The sequence below is a fragment of the Poeciliopsis prolifica genome, unplaced genomic scaffold (genome assembly GCF_027474105.1).
Source record: "Poeciliopsis prolifica strain line A6 unplaced genomic scaffold, Auburn_PproV2 SCAFFOLD001, whole genome shotgun sequence".
Classification (NCBI taxonomy): Eukaryota; Metazoa; Chordata; class Actinopteri; order Cyprinodontiformes; family Poeciliidae; genus Poeciliopsis; species Poeciliopsis prolifica.
The window spans coordinates 15,219,411-15,238,600 of record NW_026562376.1 but is presented as its reverse complement, the minus strand read 5'-3'; the positions used below and the strand labels follow the sequence as shown (position 1 = coordinate 15,238,600).

Genomic DNA, 19,190 nt, shown 5'->3' with positions numbered 1-19,190 from the left:
ATGTCAGTCACAGTGCAGAGAGACAATTTAGATGTTCCCCTGCTGCAGAGGAAGTTCAGCCTTTATCGGTCTCGAGAGAATTCCCCGTCTCTGTCACCGCCTGATATAGGCTTTTTGCTCGTTTTTTCTGAGTCCATATGCATGTTTTCAGATAGTGCAATACACTTACACCCCACGTACCTACAAATATTCATACATACATTCGTTCTGACTAGAGCACAACTTTCGTCTAGAGAGCTTGAAGTATCCATAAAACAAGCAGCTCTCAGTTCTTGTAGAGCTACTCCAAGAAGACAGATGATGACGACAATCAGAAAAATGTCAATTCTGACATGCATTCGCCAGAAATTACCCCAAAAATCTAGTCTTTCTACTACTCAGAGAACTCAATATACCTAATAAACTACCAGATTAGAGTTTATTAGGTATATTGTGTGAAGTGCTAGGAAGCACAGATTTGATACACGATCATTTAAAAGAACGGTTGGTTTTTTGTGTGTGTTTGAAATATTAAGACTTGACTGCAGTTTAATCAGGCTGCAAGGAAGTGAGAGAGAGCAAGACCTTCAGCAGGCTGGACATATCATAGCAAAGCATACAGCAGATACATTATTTCAAATGTTATATATATATATATATATACTTTATTTTTTTTTTTATTAAGAGTTTGTAAAGACTTGAGTGAGACAAAATTGACATCAGAATTGGTTAATTCAGTTTTAATTGGATAGCTGATCTCCATAATTTTCATCTTCCTTCAGCTTACAAGACAAACTGATCTTAAAGACATATTGTACTACAGTTACAACTTTAGAAAGTCTCACGAATTGCATCAAGTCATTAATTCAGCAACAATCCCTCATCTTGAGCAAAACCTTTGAAAACCCAGAAATAAGAACTCAGCCAACTGACACACTGATGCCTCTCCAGAAGTTTGACATTAAAAAGGAATCAGAAAACAGAATCCTCTTTTAATAGGATCTTCACCTGCTTTACTCCCCTGATGCAAAACAAATGATGTTTTCTAGTACTCCAGGGAGTCACAGGTGGTGTGGCGTGAGCCAAGAGTACATTAGGTCTGAGTCTCGTTCAGATCAGACAGCCTAAAACAACACACCACTTAGCTTGCAGTCGCTTGCTCTTCATTCAGCATTACCAGCCCATCACTCAAAAGCGAGGGGATTAAACATCTGTCAAAGTCTGCCTACTTTACCCAGCAGGCAAAGACACATTTAGGCATCCCGCATCTCCCCAGCGATTTAACATCCTGCCCGAGCAAAAACCAAACCGAACAAAACAGATGAGGTCATTCAGCTTTGGAAAAATAATGCTCTCGCTGAAACAACAAAGCTAACTGACCGCATCCTGGCATCTCAACACATTTGGACAAGCCCTCGTACGTACTTGATCACATGCTTTTAGAAAATTAATGGTGAGCTGTCATTTGGATCACTAAGAAAAGAAGAAGAAGAAGGAATATTCCACGAATGCATTAGTAGATTTCTGCTACTTCCCTTCAGAGCTTTGTCTTTCCGGCACTGCTCAGCCAGCCGAATCCATTTTTCTTTCTAAATCAACCTTTCCATCATTAAAAGCATTAATAACTCAATGTTCCATTCTTTCCTTCTCCCTCTATCCATCAGGGGGTGGGGGAAGGAGAATTTTTATTTTTTTCTAGATAGTAGATTTTTCCGCTCATCCGCCGCACTTTCAGTCTCCCTCATCATTTTGTCAACCTGCACATTTCTTCCCAAATCATCTACTCCTCACTTCTGTCCTCCTTCCATCATTCTTACAGTCTCTCCATCTTCACTTTCTCTCTCGATTGTTGGTTGAAGTGTCCTTCACTGCAGGTCCGTATTCAGAGTGATTACACGCTTGGTTAAGTCATTCATGGCCTTCATTTGGTCGGCGATGAACGCCGGACACACTGCTGCTCATTTCCAACTTACAGCGCCTCATTTATGCATCCCAGACAGTGTTACGCTGAGATTGAACCTGGAGATAAAAGCAGATAATCTATACACGGGCAACCATCCGTTTTTCATACGAGATGTTAAATCTGGGCAAACTGACATTTAAAAAGATTAGAAATTAGTAATAAAACATTGGGGATTTTCTTTTTTCAATATTTTGCTAAACAGCAAATATAACTTATTTTTGTAATCCTAAATGACTTGCGAAATCTGTGGTTTAAGCAGACTTCACAGTAAGCCTCCTGCTTACACTGGTACACAACAATGACTCTGACATTCTCAAGGTTCTTGCATCACAGAAAAAGGATGACACTGCTCCACAAACTGATAATAATCCTAAGAAATAAAGAGAAATGTTTGTTTCATGAATGTCACTTGGGGAAAATGGAACAAAACTTCAGAAGCCAATTTCTACACCAAGAACGTAGAGACCTGACCAACTTGGTGCAAATAATCACCCAAATTTTATTACTGAAGCAGAAAAAAACAATGTCATAAAGCACATCTACAAAAAGAGTGAGTTAATTTTTTACTAAACTAGTAAGCATTTGAGGAGTTTTTAAATCAGAAACACCACAGGGAATGTCATCTGAAACGTCGTCCTCATGCTCCACCCAAAAGAATAATATTTGGGAGAATCTGACAGAATGATAGATGAATGCCTTGGCATATTACACACAAATGTCCATTATCTAACTTAGCTTTAAGTTGCAAATACCTGCAAGCAGGCAGACATGACCGGCAACAACAGTATTTCATTACAGGTTAGACTGACTGTTCTGTTATCTCTCAGCCAAACCGTCACAATGTGAAGAAACACCCCTGACAAGCGGCCTCCACCCTTCCTCAGCCCTGATCTACTTTTAATGGGCTGCAGCCAGCTAACCTGATAGCCTGAAAGCGCAGAGTACAACCATGCAGTTGCACACTTCACCGTGACGAGACCGAGATATTTGAGGTCGGCGCGCTTCATACTTAGGCATCTGCGGTGGGGAAATTAAAGCTCACACAGGAAGCTTCAAATGCACCTTGAACTGTACACCGAGATAACCCTTCCTGTGCTTATGTGAGCAGACATTCAGTCTAGACCATTAAAGTTTGCATGGCAAATACATTATGTAAATGCAACAACGGCATATTAGGCCTTTATGGTTCTGGGCTATTGTCAATGCAGATGTTGTAAGAGGTTACTCTGTCACTTGCACTAATGTCAGAGGTTAATCCTGAGTGCGGTGTCCAGGGCTTTGAACTTTATACACAGGTGGAAAGCTGAAGCAGCCTTATCCAGCACGGATCATGTGCTCCGACTCAAAACTCATGACTGGGACAAACCTGAGCTAAAAATAAAACTACAAATCAGCATCACCAACTTCAGCTATGTGTCACTTGCAAGATCAAGGCAAAAACTTGACTGAGAACAACTGATTCCTACAATATCCACGTCCCACTTCAGGATATTAGTGGCTGTAAATTTCTTCTATTTTTTTTTTATTAAAAAAGAAAACTAAATATTTCATGTTTTCCTTCCAGCACCATATTTTTAAACACATCTTGATTAATAGCTCTCCAGACTTGTTGTATGGACTTTATTTTGATCATTTTCTGACATGCATTCGCTAGACAAAAACTGACTATCCACCTCATCATGGCAGCTTATGGTGCAGGTAAGCTTAAAAAAATGAAGGAAGTGGAAAAGAGAAGAATGGAAGAAGTGACTTAACAAGGGGAACGATCTTGAAGTTAAACAATCAGTTTGTTTGAAGGCAAAGCAAATACATTAAAGACCCAGTAAAAACCTGAGAGATGCAAATGTTTTCAGTTTATGAAAACTGTGGTATGATACATTGAGATTTTTTATTGACTCAATTCAAAACATTGGAACTAATAAGGTAGCCAAAGCTTCAGATTAAAATGTTACTGAAACCTTTTCTGCCATATGTATAAAAACAACTTGCCAGGTCTTAGTTGCAGATTTCAAGCTACATCAAACCTGCTTCAAAACCACTAAAACTTTCCACCGTGTCGCTGCCCCAAATACTCTTTTTGTTTGTTTGTTTTTATTTTTTAGATACAGGGGGAAGTCCTGGACTGACCAGATCATAGAGTCATACAGGGGAGGTCGTTCACACAACACTGCTGTGCACTCTCAGTCAGGTGGCTGCAAGCTTCAGAGAAAGAGCAGCATGTCCGCGAAGCAGTCACCTGCAGAATCCAACCAAGACTCTAGTCACACTAATTCACCAACCAATACCAGAGAGTCAAACACTAAAGAGATAAAACTGTGAGAAATAAATACTTGAACTCTGCTACTGTTTAACTGGTGAAAATCAAAATAATACATCTAAATTCAGCTATCGTTATATAATATTACATAGTTAAATAATATGGAGTAATTGTATTGCTCTGTTTGCAAATAAAGCAAATGTATTAAAATCTCTAAATAATAAGTAACCAATCAGTCGATTGGTGAGGACGCTCCTGGCTGTGCTGTCCACCCATAAAACCCTTTTATTTGCTAACAGGTTGCAACAGTAAAACCTTCCAATCACAACTAAATGTCAACATAGCAGAAATTTACTGTTTTTGTTAATAATATAACCACGGCTTACTTTGCAAGTTGTGGCCAATTAAAACTGGCATCGCTCTTACCAAAAGAGAAGTAGTTTTATGGGATTTTTTTTTTCTTTTAATGAAATGTCAAATAGTTTGGTAAGTCATGTTTCCAAAGATACCAAACCACTGATCTGATCTGTTATGTGAGCGCGTGCATTTTTTGCAGACCAAAGTCCGGATTACATCAAAAATCCCTGTCATGGTTTTCAAAATGGTAAAAATATTTTTTGCAAGTCAATCTGGTATTTGTTCTAACAAAAACTAAAATCAGCAGACCCTTTTTGAAAAGATTATTTGTTAAAGGACTGGCAACCGTACCTGGAAAGCATTTTCATTTATTTAAGCTTCTATTAAGATCTCTAGAGTCAGCATTTTACAGGCATTATTAAAAATTGAGAAACAAATAGTGTTTCTGATATTCAGCTTCTAAAATGATATAACTGTCTTAATTTTTAACCTCGTGTGTGTAGGTTGAAAATGACGTCAACATTGTTTAAAATGTCTTTTACTTGAACTTTGGTCTTTTATTTATTTTTTCATTTATTTATTTACTTTACATGGCTCTTGAAGTGTTAGAATATTGCACTTGACACTGTGCAATTAATGCACTTTCAGAAGAAACAAGAACAGAAAGGTGGCGACTCAAGACTTTTGCACAACACTGCAGTTTGGGTAAGTTAGCATCCCTGCTAACAAGCGGCACCTTGCATTGGGAATTAATTAAATATTTAAAAAAAGCTCATAGCTATGACAACTGACAGCGTGCTAGCGCTAGCCTATTACCGTTTTAATTATTCCTTTATTCAGCACTTTGTCGGTATTATTTCCGCCGGCTCTGGGCGAAGCCGACCACTTCGTTTGCAGGCCACGGAGACAAAAACAACCGGCTGCCCGCTCCAGGGCGTTCAGGGCTCGGTTAACCGCTCCGGGAGAAGACGGTTGTACCAGCTTTGCTACCGAGCTAACCCCGCTGGGCAAGGCTAAGCTGGGCAACATGCTACCCGCTCGCAGACGGGTCGCAGTGCAAATGTATCGGTTCACGCCACAGTGCACCTGTCCAGTCCCGGGTTTTGCAGTGCCAGCTACCGTCACGAGTGTCTGCATGAGAAAGACTGCGCAGCTAGCCGCTGTCGGTACTCACCCCATTAACCAATCCATGGTGCTGCTTGGGGCTAGCTGAGCTAACGTTAGCTGGCAGCGAATAAATCCACCAGGAGCTGGAGACAACCCCCCTAGTTTATCCAGCCACCACCCTGGCTAGCCTTGCCGCCGGGCTCCGGAGTCCAGTCGCTCTCTCCCCGGGGTCCGCGTCTCTTCGGGTTGCCGAACCTCCTGGCTGCTCAAAAGACGAAACGTCGCCGAAACTCTGAGAGATTGTCCTTGTTTTGATCCGCGGCTAGCCCTGGATCATGAAGGGGCGGTCGGGTCGGTCTCGTTAGCTGGCAGCGGGAGAGCAGCGAAGCCGAGCGGAGGAGAGCCGAGCAGCGGTGTGTGTCCGCCTGGAGGAGCCGCGTCCAGTGCGCTGTGCCACCGACTGCGAGGCTTGAACGTCGCGATGTTGCCTGTCAACCCGGTAACCTCTGTCATGAAGCCTTGTATGGTTACCGCACAGGCTGCCAGACTGAGCCTCCTCCACTGGAGCTGCTCGCTCTCTGATAAAAGTCTAAATCTGAGCCCGGAAGTAAACACAGAGCCGACCCACCGTCTCACGTACGTAAATTGCGCTCTGCCACAGATGCAATGGGAGATGTAGTTGAGAAAGGACACTTTTTTGCAAACGGGCACAAACGCGGCTATTGTACAGAATCACAGCGACTTTAACCTTTTAACGAGATGACTATTAGTCAGACTTTGGTGCCTAAATGTCTGCAGAGCTTGTAAAAATGCTGATGTATGCTGTGATGGTTTTCAGGCATGCGCGCCTACTCTCCCAACTCTGCAACAGAACAACAACCTATTAGGTAACCTGTCAGAAAAAAAGAAATAAATATCTTGATCTGATAAAAAAAAAAAATATATATGAAAATAAAGCATTCCCTTAGCATGATGCTGCCACTGACATTTTTTTTCATATTTTGCATAATGGCAGTTTTATTTTGGTTTCATCTAACCAGATTATATGATGGAATCTTTCACACATTTTCATATGTATGGCAAAGAAGACAAATATTATCCCAGTTTATGCAGAAAGAATGCTCAATTTTCAGCATAATATCCAAAAAGCAAGCTCAGGACCCAATGTTGGAAATGTGTTTGAACAAATGTGTTTTGAAAAAAAAAAAAAGAAATGCTGCAATAAAATGTGTTGGAAATTATGCTTGACCGAATCCCCCCACTGACAGATCTTTGTGTGTATAAAATCATTCAGTGTTTGTATTGCACCTCCTGTCTGAATTTGACCTTTTCTTCTTGCGGTCAAGTTTTCAGAGATTGTCTTTCAAAAATGGTGAGATTACAAGGAATCCAATGGTTCTAAAAATGTCAACATGGATCACCGGGAAATGGCTAATATGTCAAAAAAAAAGTTTCCCTTTTTTACCACAACTTCCATGATGTCTCATTGCCAAAAAACTGGTGAACTGTCCATGTTGTAAAAGCTTTAAGATGTTGCCTTTATTTTAAAATGACTGCTGCTGATATTTGCATTAGGTTTTTGTTCCCCTCGCAGTGTGCAGCAATTTCTTCCAGTGTCCCAAAACACTTCTGATGTCCGTTTACACACTGCATGTCTGCCGTTTACACATGCAGTGACAGCTGAACTTAAGAGAGTTCTAAAAGAGTTTGAAGAAAAAAAAAGTGGGCACAATTAAACAAACATCCAATAAGATATTTTAATCTGAGTGTAACTATGAGTCATTCAAATTAGTGGAGTTTTCTTCCTGTTAAAATTGACAACAGACACCTCCTGCTTTGTCAGGATGAGGGAGTCCAGGAATGCAGTCCACTAGTTTCTTTAAGCAACATTTTGCAAAGCTTCATACGTTTAAATAAAAAAAACGAGCTGCAAAAGTAAGTTTATCATTTATCTTGAACACAGAAATGAACACACACCAGTTTTGGTACAATAGCTTTTTTCATGCTCAACTAAACGTACTAATGTTTTTAAACCACAAAATATGACTTGAATTAGTCTTCTCATAAATCAGAGTGACTTACAAGAAAGTGAAAGCGTTTCTCATTTTTCTGTTTCACTTTGTCGTTGGGGAAAGGACCAGATAACGTTACATGACGATGCTAAGAAGTGTTTTGATCATTTCCACTGGGATCTTCTAGCCAATAATTGTAAGTTAAACTTGTTCAGTTATTCTCTGCTTTAATATTTAAAACAAACATGTAGCTTTTACCTATACCATCCATAAAACTTTCAAATCTTGGTGATTCATTTCATAACTTTTACTATTTCTATGTGGGGTTTTTTTCTTAAGCAAACTAAGATGAGCTGAGATATGAACATCAGAATGCACATATACATCTTTAAATTATGTATTTTCCTCAAAAACTTGATCACCTGTGATTCACATCTCTGTATGTTTTACGTTTTTTGTACTTAAATGTTTCAGATCATCAACAAAATTTGTCAGAAGAATGTAACCTGATATTGCAAAATGCAGTTTTCAATCGGTGACTTCATTAATCAAGGGGGATTTAGTGTCAAGAAAATGCTGCCCCATGTGTTACCCGCTTGTTCAATCACGACTTCACCGACTAGTTTTGCAGCATCTTTTTGTAAAGCTGAGTTCAGTTTTATTGAGCTTCAGTCAGATCGCTTTAGGGTCAGAAATGTGGAATCGATGAGCCACTTTAAAAGAGTCGGTCTCACAGTATGAAGCAGGCTAAAAGACGGTTGATGATCTGAGAAGTTTACACACGAAAAGCACACAAAATCTTGGAGTGGGCAAATACTTTGACTTGTGCAGATGTAGAATTTTGCAAGCAAAATGAAAACGCAACTTATTGTAGTCTCTTCTGCATGTACTTTCATACAACATTTTTTTAAACCGGTATGTGTCATTATCACTAAAATAGAGCGTGTTTTTCTCCATAATTCATCACATCCCAGTCTTAAATCTGACCTGTTGTTCTTTTTCATCAATCAGAGATAACTATTGCTGGAAACAACTTGATCAATAAGCTCTTTAGCTCTTTGCCTCTAAGAACTCATTAAGGCCAGACTGATAGCCATTATAAAGTCCGAACAGTATCCCCGGTCTCTCTCTTCATGCCCTCCTCCCTTTCCTATTCTGCCATGCTCCTCTAAGCATCTCCAGCTATAAATAACAAGAATACGCAGGCAGACACGGAGCAGAGGGCACTCAGAACGAGAAGCCCCGCTGACAGGAGGCAGGGCAACGTGATTGGCTCGTCAACGTCTCGGCCTTCCGTGGGCAACCAATCAAAACAGAGGAAGGCGTGCCGTAACTGCGACGATGAACAGGAAGCGCAAAAAAACAAACAACTCCGCGCTGTTTCGCTAAAACACCACAAGAGGGCGGTGTGGGATGGCTGTTGGCGTCTCGATGAATTTCCTCGGGTCAGTTTTAACCACAGCTGATCCAAAACCTCTCATAATAAGCTTCACTTTGGCATCCATTTTTTTTTTCTATCAAAATTTCATATTAAGTAATGTACAACGTATTTACAGAAATCACTTTAAACGAGCAACTATTTAAAATTGTACGTTTATGCAATTAGATATTTTTATTCTATTCTGAATTTATATCCCTTCACATTATTATTATTTTTGCGTTTTTGATCATAAGAATAAATAAAAGCTATGTGAAAGAAATATAAGCATCTAAAAATGAAGTGTTCAAATAATTGTCCTTCATAAAACATCTTTTTAAGCATCTTTTATTTGAACCTACAGCAATTCATATTTATATTAATTTACTCACTTCAGTATCAACCTAAAATTGATTTTGTTGTTCTATTGTTTTTTTTTTTTTTTTTTTTTTTTTTTTTTCTAATTTAGTCCTAATGGCTTTAAGAATATCATTTCCTCAATCAATATTTGATTAAGAAAATCTCTGGCAAAATTTTAGATTCCATTGTAAGAGAAATGTAATATTAGTTTTCATCAGTATTTATTTATTTGTTTACATTTCAGCTGTTGTGGTGTTCCAGAGTGAATTGCTTACATGTGTTTCTGGTACCTCATCATTCTTGAGTTACCACAATTCTAGATTTCATAGCATCTTATTTTAGTTAATAATAGAAGATTTTGAAGTGATTTAAGTTTTTTCTTTTTTTGGCGTACTTACCAAAGACTATCTGAACATTTTTCTTTTGTTTTAGCCCCCAATATAAAAAACACTTTGTTCTGTGTATAACCATAAGCAAACTGTGCTATAAATAAAATCCTATCGATTGATTGCTATTCAGGAGCATATTAGGCTGATCGTCTATGTATGAAAGCAGCTGATTAAATCTCAGTGAAGTTGCTTACACATCCATAACAAACTTCATCCCCAATCACTGTTTCAGTCTGAGTGTCTTCAGGGAACCTTGTTTACTTCTCACAGACAGACAACCTGCAGCATGACTTCAGAGTGCTGCTGGTGCCAGTGATGGGCTCTGTGGGAAAATAAACTGAGCTCTGGTGCTCATGAGTCCGCCAAGGTCACTTCCTGAAATCCATCCGCTTGTCAATACCGAGCCACTCAGGGGGTCGATATGTTCCCATTCCCTCCTGTCCCAGCCGACACCGTGAATGAGAGAGACCCGCCTTAGATTCCCCCTGCAGCAAAACGGAAGGCGGCGCGCTATAAACACCACATAATGTAATATAATCCAGCTGCCAAAAGTCCTTCATTTGATACTATTAATGCTGGCCTTGTTATTTTTAGTTTCTGTCCAAAACGGACCAATATAAACTTAATTCTTTTTTTTTTTTTTGACCTCTTAAACAGAAGAAAGCCTACATGAACAACCAGTGAACTTGGATAAAATTTGCTCTGAAAAAATAATAATAATGCCATAAAATAAAGTCTTTTACAAAGTCTGCAGTAACCAAATTATTACCTCTGCTGGTAATACTTTGAATAGTCATCTTTTACTAACAGTACTTTAGCTACTCATGTAACACTACAGAGCTGAAAAAAGCAGAAAGCTGACTTTGACTTTTTTCATCCTTTGCTTACGCTGTCATCTCTTCAGCTTTTCTCCATGTGTTAAATTGATTTTTAAAAACAGAGCCTCAAATTTGTAACAAAGTAATTAAGATAACTTATCCAAAAATAACGTTAATAAAATATCTAAATTGAAAATATCTCGTACTTGCTTGGACGAGTTAAGCAAGATATGTAAGCTCTCCAGCTGACCAGGAGGGAAAATGCAAACATCGCTCGGCTGTCACTTCATAAAATCTTCAGCAACCAAAGACAAAAGCAATGCAAAGACAAAGTCTATTCTCAACTTGCTTCTTAAAAACAAAGAGGTGCTGAATTTGCCTGACATTGTTACGTGTATCAAGAAACAAAAAGAACCAAGTGAACTGGAGATACTATGCTCACCTTTGAAATCATTCACTTCCGACGGCAAAGATATGCTGTTATGCAACACATCCTTTTTCCCAGTGTATGCGTGCTGGCGTTAAATTTCTACTGAGTTCAGCTTGTATTGTCCCTAATGAATATATGTTTTTGTGGCATGACATCTAATAGAGCACCTCAGAAATACGTTTTGCAACCTTTCAGCTTGAGCAGTTTATTGTGTTACAACCACAAGCCGGAGTCCAGCGTGCATTTGCAATCACTCCTCCTGATTCAATGAACTTTCCAAGTTTCCAAACCAGAAATAAGATTCAGGCATCTCAGTCCGAAGGCTCCAAGAGCATGATGATGGAAAAAGAATAACGTGACAGATGGGTCAATAAAGATACATTAATAAATGAGAAAGAAATTTAGCCAAAATAGAGAGAAACTTTATCTCAATTTAAATATATATAAACCATTTTGTTCAGGCCAAACTCTTTGAAGCTTAGATTAGATCTGTTATGTAAACCCAACCCGCATGTGCAGACGCATCATCATACCTGTGGATCAGCTCAGTCCTGCTGGGTAGATGTGATGCTTTGTCTTGGCCGTGACTCATCATTTATTCATAACTGGCCATGCTAACTCAGAAAGCCATTAAGAGGTATTAAAAAGGAGACACCTCACATTACTCTTGCTTGAATTATAAATGCTCAGAAGACGCAATGAGGGATGGTTGCACATTTTTCTGCATCTGTGTCAGTAGTTCAGTGCAACGTTTTGACAGAAAAGGGTAAAAAAAAAAAAAAAAAGAGACAAAGGTTTAACTTATATGTTTGGTCCATAAAATATTAGAGAAATAATACAGTTATACAAATACTCCTAATGAGTGGGTGAAAAATGTGCTTCCTGTCAGCTCTGATCTCATCGCTGATGGATAAATTTCCAGTTTGTCAACAATGATCACATAATATATAAAGGGCTGATAATGGCCACTTGCACCGCTGGGTTTCAGACTGGCGGCGGCGCCGAGTCTGTCTGCACTCGCGTCGATTCAGCATACATAATGTGTGTGTGTTAGCTGCCGAGCTTGTGTCATCGCTGGCTCCACACTCCAGGCTGATGTCTTGGGGCATGAGTCAGCCTCAGCAACATTAGTCATGTCTGCACTCTTACCTGACTCCATCCCGAGGAAGAAAGTCAGGGTCCCAGGAGGACAGAGGATGGATGTGAAACCTTCAGAAGGGAGTCATTTCAATGCTTCGGACGGGAGACGGTGCAGAAAAGATGCAGGATTGGCCGAAGATTTGCTGAAACCTTATCCCAGAAGTTTGACGAGCAATCATCAAAAGCGTGCTGGCTAATGCCGTAAATATTTCCACGCATATGCCGCTTTAACCCCGCCTGGCAATTTCAAGAAAATCAGACATGAAGTCACAGTGAGCCAAGAGCAAGTCAACAGAAATAGCTTGCATGTGGTTCTGAGGTCATGGGCAGAGAGAGAAGAAATGATAACAGAGCTGCAGCCACAAACAGTGTGTCAGCAGCCGTCAACGTGAGATTCAGCCTTTGTCTTAGCAACACAAATCGCAGTCATCACCTCTGTCCCTGTCAAACCAGTTCTCCCAATCAGGAAGCTCAGCTTTCGGTGTTCATCAAGGAATTTTGTTCTCCCAACATTTTGTTTTGCCTCCGATCAGAAACTGCTAAATATTTAATATCGTTTCATTTATTTCCTAAAAAAAAGAAAAACAAAACAACCCAAACCTAAAGCATGAAGCGGCACCAATGACACACAGACTTCATCTGTGATTTCTATTAGTAGAGCCTAAATCCCAAACAGTACATGTCTAAAAGGGAAAAAAAAACAACTAAATGTGATTTTGTCAGTTCTCCTTCAACAAGTGATAAAATTCTAAATGAGAAAAAATGAACAAAACATAAATCATTTACAATTAAAATATGAAATTGTTATGAATAACTATTTTCTTTTCTTCAAAACAAATGCAAACGATCCTCACATATTAACCTGAATTCAACCAGAAACAAAAGTCTCTTTGAAATCACTTTTTAATATTGTTCTGATTATTTACACAACTTCCTTTTGACTTTTACTTATTTTGGCCACAGAGTTTTGTTTTCAAATGTTTTCATGTTTCTATGACAGGCACCTGCTTTTTTTTTATAGCTTGACATTTTCTTTTAACAGTTTATTTTCTGTGTTGTATGTGTTGCTGCCTCTTGACCAGGACTTTCTTGATAAAAGAAGTTTTTAATTTTAATGGGTTAAGTTTTATCCTGGTAAAACAAAGGTTAAGTTAAATAATAAAACAGTGTGTGTGTGTGTGTGTGTGTGTGTGTGTGTGTGTGTGGGGGTGTGTGTGGGGTGTGTGTGTGTGTGTGTGTGTGTGTGTGTGTGTGTGTGTGTGTGTGTGTGTGTGTGTGTGTGTGTGTCTGGTTGTTTTTGATCATTCTGGACTTTTTGTGATGAATTGCTGTTCAGTGGTATCTCCATTTGTGGGCAGTAGCTCTCACCGGTTGCTGGAGCCTGAAAGTCTTAGAAACTGCATTGCAACAATTTCTAGATAGATAATTATTAAATGCTTTTCATTTGCTCTTGACTATAACTATGGATGAAGGCATGAAATGTTGCTTTTCGAAGTCATTTAGCCTACCTCATGTTCAGAGTCGGGCCCAGCCTGTCTGGTGCAAACAGCTGACTTCATTAGTTTGTTGTGAGTCATGAAATTTTGGATGTCGACACAAAACATTCCCAGTATTTGCCGGTGATTAAAGTTGTGAAATAAAAAAAGGCGGCAATTGCAAATCAATCTGAGGAAGTGGGAGGACTTAAGAAAACTGATTTGTTTACTCACAACTTTTGCCCTATGGTGAAAGATGTCTGAACTTGAGTCTGACTGACAGTGTCCATCTGAGACAGTCTCCTCTGCCTTGATGGGCCAGGATGTGGTTTTCTGGAGGTGCAGATGCTGGGATATTTTATACCTTTGCTGCTTTTCGCCGTGCGTCGCAGACTACAGCAGCAGACAGGTCGTGTGTGTGTGTGTGTGTGTGTGTGGTGTGTGTGTGTGTGTGTGTGTGTGTGTGTGTGTGTGTGTGTGTGTGTGTGTGCGTGTGTGTGTCCAACAGCGTTTGGACCTGGGGGTAGAGACTGCTGATGGGGCTGATGTGGTGAAAGAGAGGCGGAGAGTTGCAGTTTGTTTCACTGTCAGAAAGACAGAGACGGATGTCAGCACCGGGCAGCTGCTTCAGTCAGCACTATGAACAAACAAAAACACCCTCATTCACAGAGACGAGCCACTGCCGCAGTCACACAAAGTCTGACGAGGAAACGAAGATGCGTTCACCCTTTCCTCTCCCTTCCATCCCCGCAAAAACAGAAGCCTAAGCGAAACATGAGGACTGATGAACGGACGCGCATTTAATCTGCTGCTGGCTGTTCACTCGTGGAACAAAAGTATTGATTGCCTCTCACCTTCCTGCCAGAGGTCGAGCTGGAGCTGCTGAGCTGGACCGGGGAGCCAGCAGTAGGTGGCAGCAGACGGTTACACAACACCTGCCTGAGTAATCAGTCTGATGGGGTGTCTGGCTTTGTGCACAAATCCCAATCCACCTTATGCTCCAGCTCCTTTGAAGATGAAAATATTATTGAGCCGTTCTCTGCAGCTCACAGGATTCAACCCAGCAGACGCCTGCTTGAGGTCTGGGTCCAGTTCTGTTCGTCGAAAGCTTCCAGACATCACAGTGTCTGGTCCCTTTTAGCCATTCTGTGCTTTCCTGTGACTGGCCTGTCTAGACACCCCCCACCCTACCCTTGTGCTTCTGTAATGCTGCGGTGTGTAATACGCAGGTGGCTACAGCAGCACTAACTGCATTAAGGCGGATTAACCTGAAGCCTGCTGAGATGCAGAGACAACCGGGGTTTCCTCTTCAGCGCCAGCATCGGTGTCGCTCGACAAAAATAAGCAAAGCTACTTCTTATTTTTCACCCCTGGGATAACATGCAGAATTAAATAGCAGAAAAAGTGTCCTGGACCCAGTGACCTCATGTTATTGGATGGACTTTATTACATTTTTCGTTTAACAAGACAAACAAAACAAATACAGAACATTCAGCAGTCTGAGCTTACACATATCACCAACATTATCACGAAACGACACGCCAACTATTCACACTTTGCAAAATCCCACTGAGACATGGAGACATCAGACATGTCCACGAGCTTTCATGAAGTTGTAGGATGGAGATATCGCAACCTTTTACCCTTTCCTCTTTGCAAACTCTGTAGAAAGCCAGCAGTCCCAGAGCCTCTCTAGAACCCCCTGGGGCCCTGGACTCCTGCTGCAAGGCAACAACGCCACCAACCATGTGACGGCTCCAAAAAAATGCTCGAACTGTTTCTCCCTGAGATAAGGTTAGATAGACGGAGCTTTTAGCATTCGACATGAGATTATGCTACTGCAAGAATAGATGTATTAGCTGCACAGTGCTGTGCATGAAATGTCACCCTGTCTCAGCTGGGTGTCAGATGATTAAGATGCACCGAGACACAGAGTAACAATAACAAAAAAAGTTGCCAGGCTACAGGATAAAAAAAAGGTTATATTGGGACAAGGGGTTGGTAGATGGAGGGGGGGGAGAGGAAATGACCAAGAAATGCTGTTTGGCATCAGTCACCCTGAATGACGTGTGGAATGCTATGCTGACGCAACTTTCGAGCAGCGAGCGTGTGTAATGAGAGTGTGTTTGACATTAAAGCAGTTGAAAAGAGGCGGCATGCTGAGAAAAGAGGAAGAAAGAAGAAAGAAAGTATGTGCGGTAATGATAGGTAAGTGCCTGTGCGAGTGGAAAAGCGGAGAAAGAATGCCGTAGCTTGCTGACGTAACGGTTCCTAACTGTTTCCATATAAAAGGCCTGGGAGCAGGCGCCAGGCAGCCCTTCACATACGTCTGGTACCCATCAGCCTCTGAGAGAGAGGGAGCATGTACACCGACACCCACACACACACACACACACACACACACCCCCACACACACACACACACACACACACCCACACACACCCCCACAGGCACGCACACACACACACACACACACACCCACACCCCCACAGGCACGCACACACACACACATACACACCCCCCCCCCCCCCCACACACACACACACATGCACACACACACACGCACACACGCATGCTTTCTGACAAGGTTACATTTGTAAAACATATTTTCATACAGTTCAGCTAAACTTTAATGCCAGAATAATATATGTCTAATTATGTACGCACAAATAAAGTTGCCAACCGAACTAACAAGCAATTTAGCAGCTTTCTGGAATGCATTGTAGCATTGTTAAGATTTGCAGACATGATGGTGAAAAAGGAAAAAAAAAAAAAAAAAACCCTGAAGATGCTTCCAATGACATTTGCTTCACCTGTTTGGTTCTTTGTCACGAAACACCAAGATACATGGCAGCAATACAAAACTCCAGATTTGTTATGTGCTTATAATCTGAAAACGAGGTGTAAGCAAAACAGCACAGCGGCACAATGCATTTAGGGAAACACACACGGTCAAAGGGATTTTCTGGTGTTTTTCAGCAGAGCAACAACAGAATATTAAAAAAATTGGATTTAAAGGAGTTTGAATTGGGCACGTTTTTGGTGCCATACAAACTGGCTTGGATATGTCAGAAACTGCCGGAAATCTGGAAATTTTATGCACAACCGTATCGTGGATTTATGTGGAACGCTCCATTAAAAAAAGAAAAACAACGGAGAAATCAATCAAGGGCTGGTGCTGTGGTTTGCATTTCCCTATTGATGTCAGAGTTTCAGCAGATGAAAGAAAAGCGACAGCGGCTCAAATAACCACTTGCCACAGTCGTCTCTGAATGCACAACACGTCAAGCCTCCAAGCAGATGTGTTGCATCAGCAGAAGACCATACAGGGTTTCTCTCATGTTGGCTAAGAACAGGAAACTGAAGCTCCAAGCCTCGCCAGAAACGCCACAATGCTGCAAATATTTTTTGCGCAGCCCGATAAGTTTCAACATGATGCATCAGTCCTGGCTTCTATCAACCGTGTAGTCCCACACCCATAATTGCGTGTGGGACATGAATTGGTGAACTTTGGGCGCTAAGTGCCAACTGAACACAAACTAAACAAAAAAGAAATGCAGAATCTGCACGACATCATCATTTCCGTATGGACCAAAATCTTTAAGGGATGTTTTCGACTCAGTTTTTTTTTCCTAAACCAACCATCCATTCAAAGAAGGCCAGGATGCTGTAAAAATATGAAAGACTACAAGCTAAACTTCAAAATACATATGGAAAAATGATTAGGAAACCTATTAACAACAAGAACCCTGTTCAGAAACAAAAAGCTGCAACTCAACAGAGAGAGACTGAAGATGAAGAATGTTTTTCTTGAGATGTAGATTCATGCAGCACAAGCCGAGGCCACTTTTACATAAGAACCCAGTCCGACAAACAAACATTTAAAGAAGGAACAAATTATACACGGGTGAGATCCTGGTGAGGAACCCTGACATGAAGCTGGGAAGATCACTGCAGAAGTCTTTTCACAGCTACCACCTGTAAACATCTCTCCCCCTAACAGCAGCCAGCAGTCCCAGATCCGGGCGCTTTTAGAAACGTGGCTTTATTTGGAGAGAGATGCTGTTTGATAGCACAAGGAGAAATTCCACCATGACTTCATGAAACCAAAGCTGCCTTTGAAGCCAGGTTCCCTCTCTGAGGACGAAGTGACCCTACTCACCCTGCTGGATCTGGATGGATTTATTTTTAACGTTGAGGTATGCAACTGCATCCTCTTGGGGGGAAAACACCTCCCCTGTTGTTCTAGCCAAAATAAAAACCTCTACCTCATCCCGTTCTCAGCTCGTGGAGGTAAGCGCTCTTCAAATACATCCCCCACAGAAGCACATCGATGAGACAGCTGTGAGAACATCTGGAGACTTATCTGATCGTGACCCAGTATAGAATGAATGGAAGTACAAAAACACTAAACGGTGAATGAACTGGGAGAAACTGCAGCTGGTGCTCTGCCTTCTCGTTGGTCATTTCTGCCGCAAATTGTATTTGTTACGAATCTCGTCAGACACGCCAGTGTATCGGTGCTGTTAAAACGTTTGGGGACATTTCAGTACAATAGTGTCCGAGTCAGATCCACCCCTATCATGTGGATCCTAAGAATTCACATGGTGAATTATAAGGTGATCTGAATTACATCCAATGTAAAATGGTTCTTTCTTAAAATCCAACAACCAAAGTTATTATTTTTTTCCCCGAAGGAAAACAAACAAAAATGGCCATATTTCTATTAAATAATAAAAAAAATATCTAAACGTTCAGCAAGCTTGGTCAAGAATGATTTTTTATTTTATTTTTTTGCAAAATAATCACTGGATGTGACGAAACACGTCCCCCTCATATCAAACAGTGATGCTTCTGAGGGGCCTCTGAAAGTGCAAGTAGACTTAAACATCACAATCTTGTGTGTGTTGAAATAAAACCAAAACTGCCTTTGATGTCAGGTTCCCTCTCAGTGGAAACAATGGCCATTGGGAGTGGCCGAGTGGCCGAGTGGCCGAGGCAGTTGCAATAAAACACTCATCCTCTCACCTGGACCTCTTTGGCAGCTTCTCGCTGGTCGCCAAACAGCTCCATCCACAGCCTCAACGGGCAGAAGTCAGATCAGTAAAACGACGGGAGACTTTCTGCTGCTTTTAACACGCGCAGAAGGCATTTTGACCATTTTTCTATTTCGAAGCTTTTACCAAGACGGTGCTTTTTCACACAAACGCCAAATGGCTAAGTTGTCCATTTCTATGGCAGCGCAGTAGCAGATGATGGGAGCAGAGGGCTGAATTGCTCAGAGCGGCCAAAAGCAGGTCGACTTTAAAAGACAACACAAAAAGCAGAAACAGGTAATGGCGTGTGAGTCACATCGCAGCCCCTCATGGTGAGGGTTGCACATTTATGACTTCCTGTGTTTTTACAAGTCCGGCTTGTGGTCCCCTTATCACTACTTGTTTAATCTCCTCCTAAATCCTTTTACGCTTTGCAGGGAGACATTTTCT

General features: G+C 41.0%; 1 protein-coding gene across 1 annotated transcript in view; it reads right to left on the bottom strand.

Annotated features, from left to right (window-relative positions):
- Positions 1-6,468, bottom strand: part of mob2a (MOB kinase activator 2a) — a 61,050-nt gene extending 54,582 nt beyond the window's left edge. The window contains exon 1 of the mRNA XM_055039723.1: positions 5,731-6,468. Within this exon, the coding sequence (XP_054895698.1) occupies positions 5,731-5,747 (17 nt within the window). The 5' untranslated portion in view covers positions 5,748-6,468. The remainder of the gene's footprint in view (positions 1-5,730) is intronic.
- Between the last annotated feature and the right edge of the window lie 12,722 nt (positions 6,469-19,190).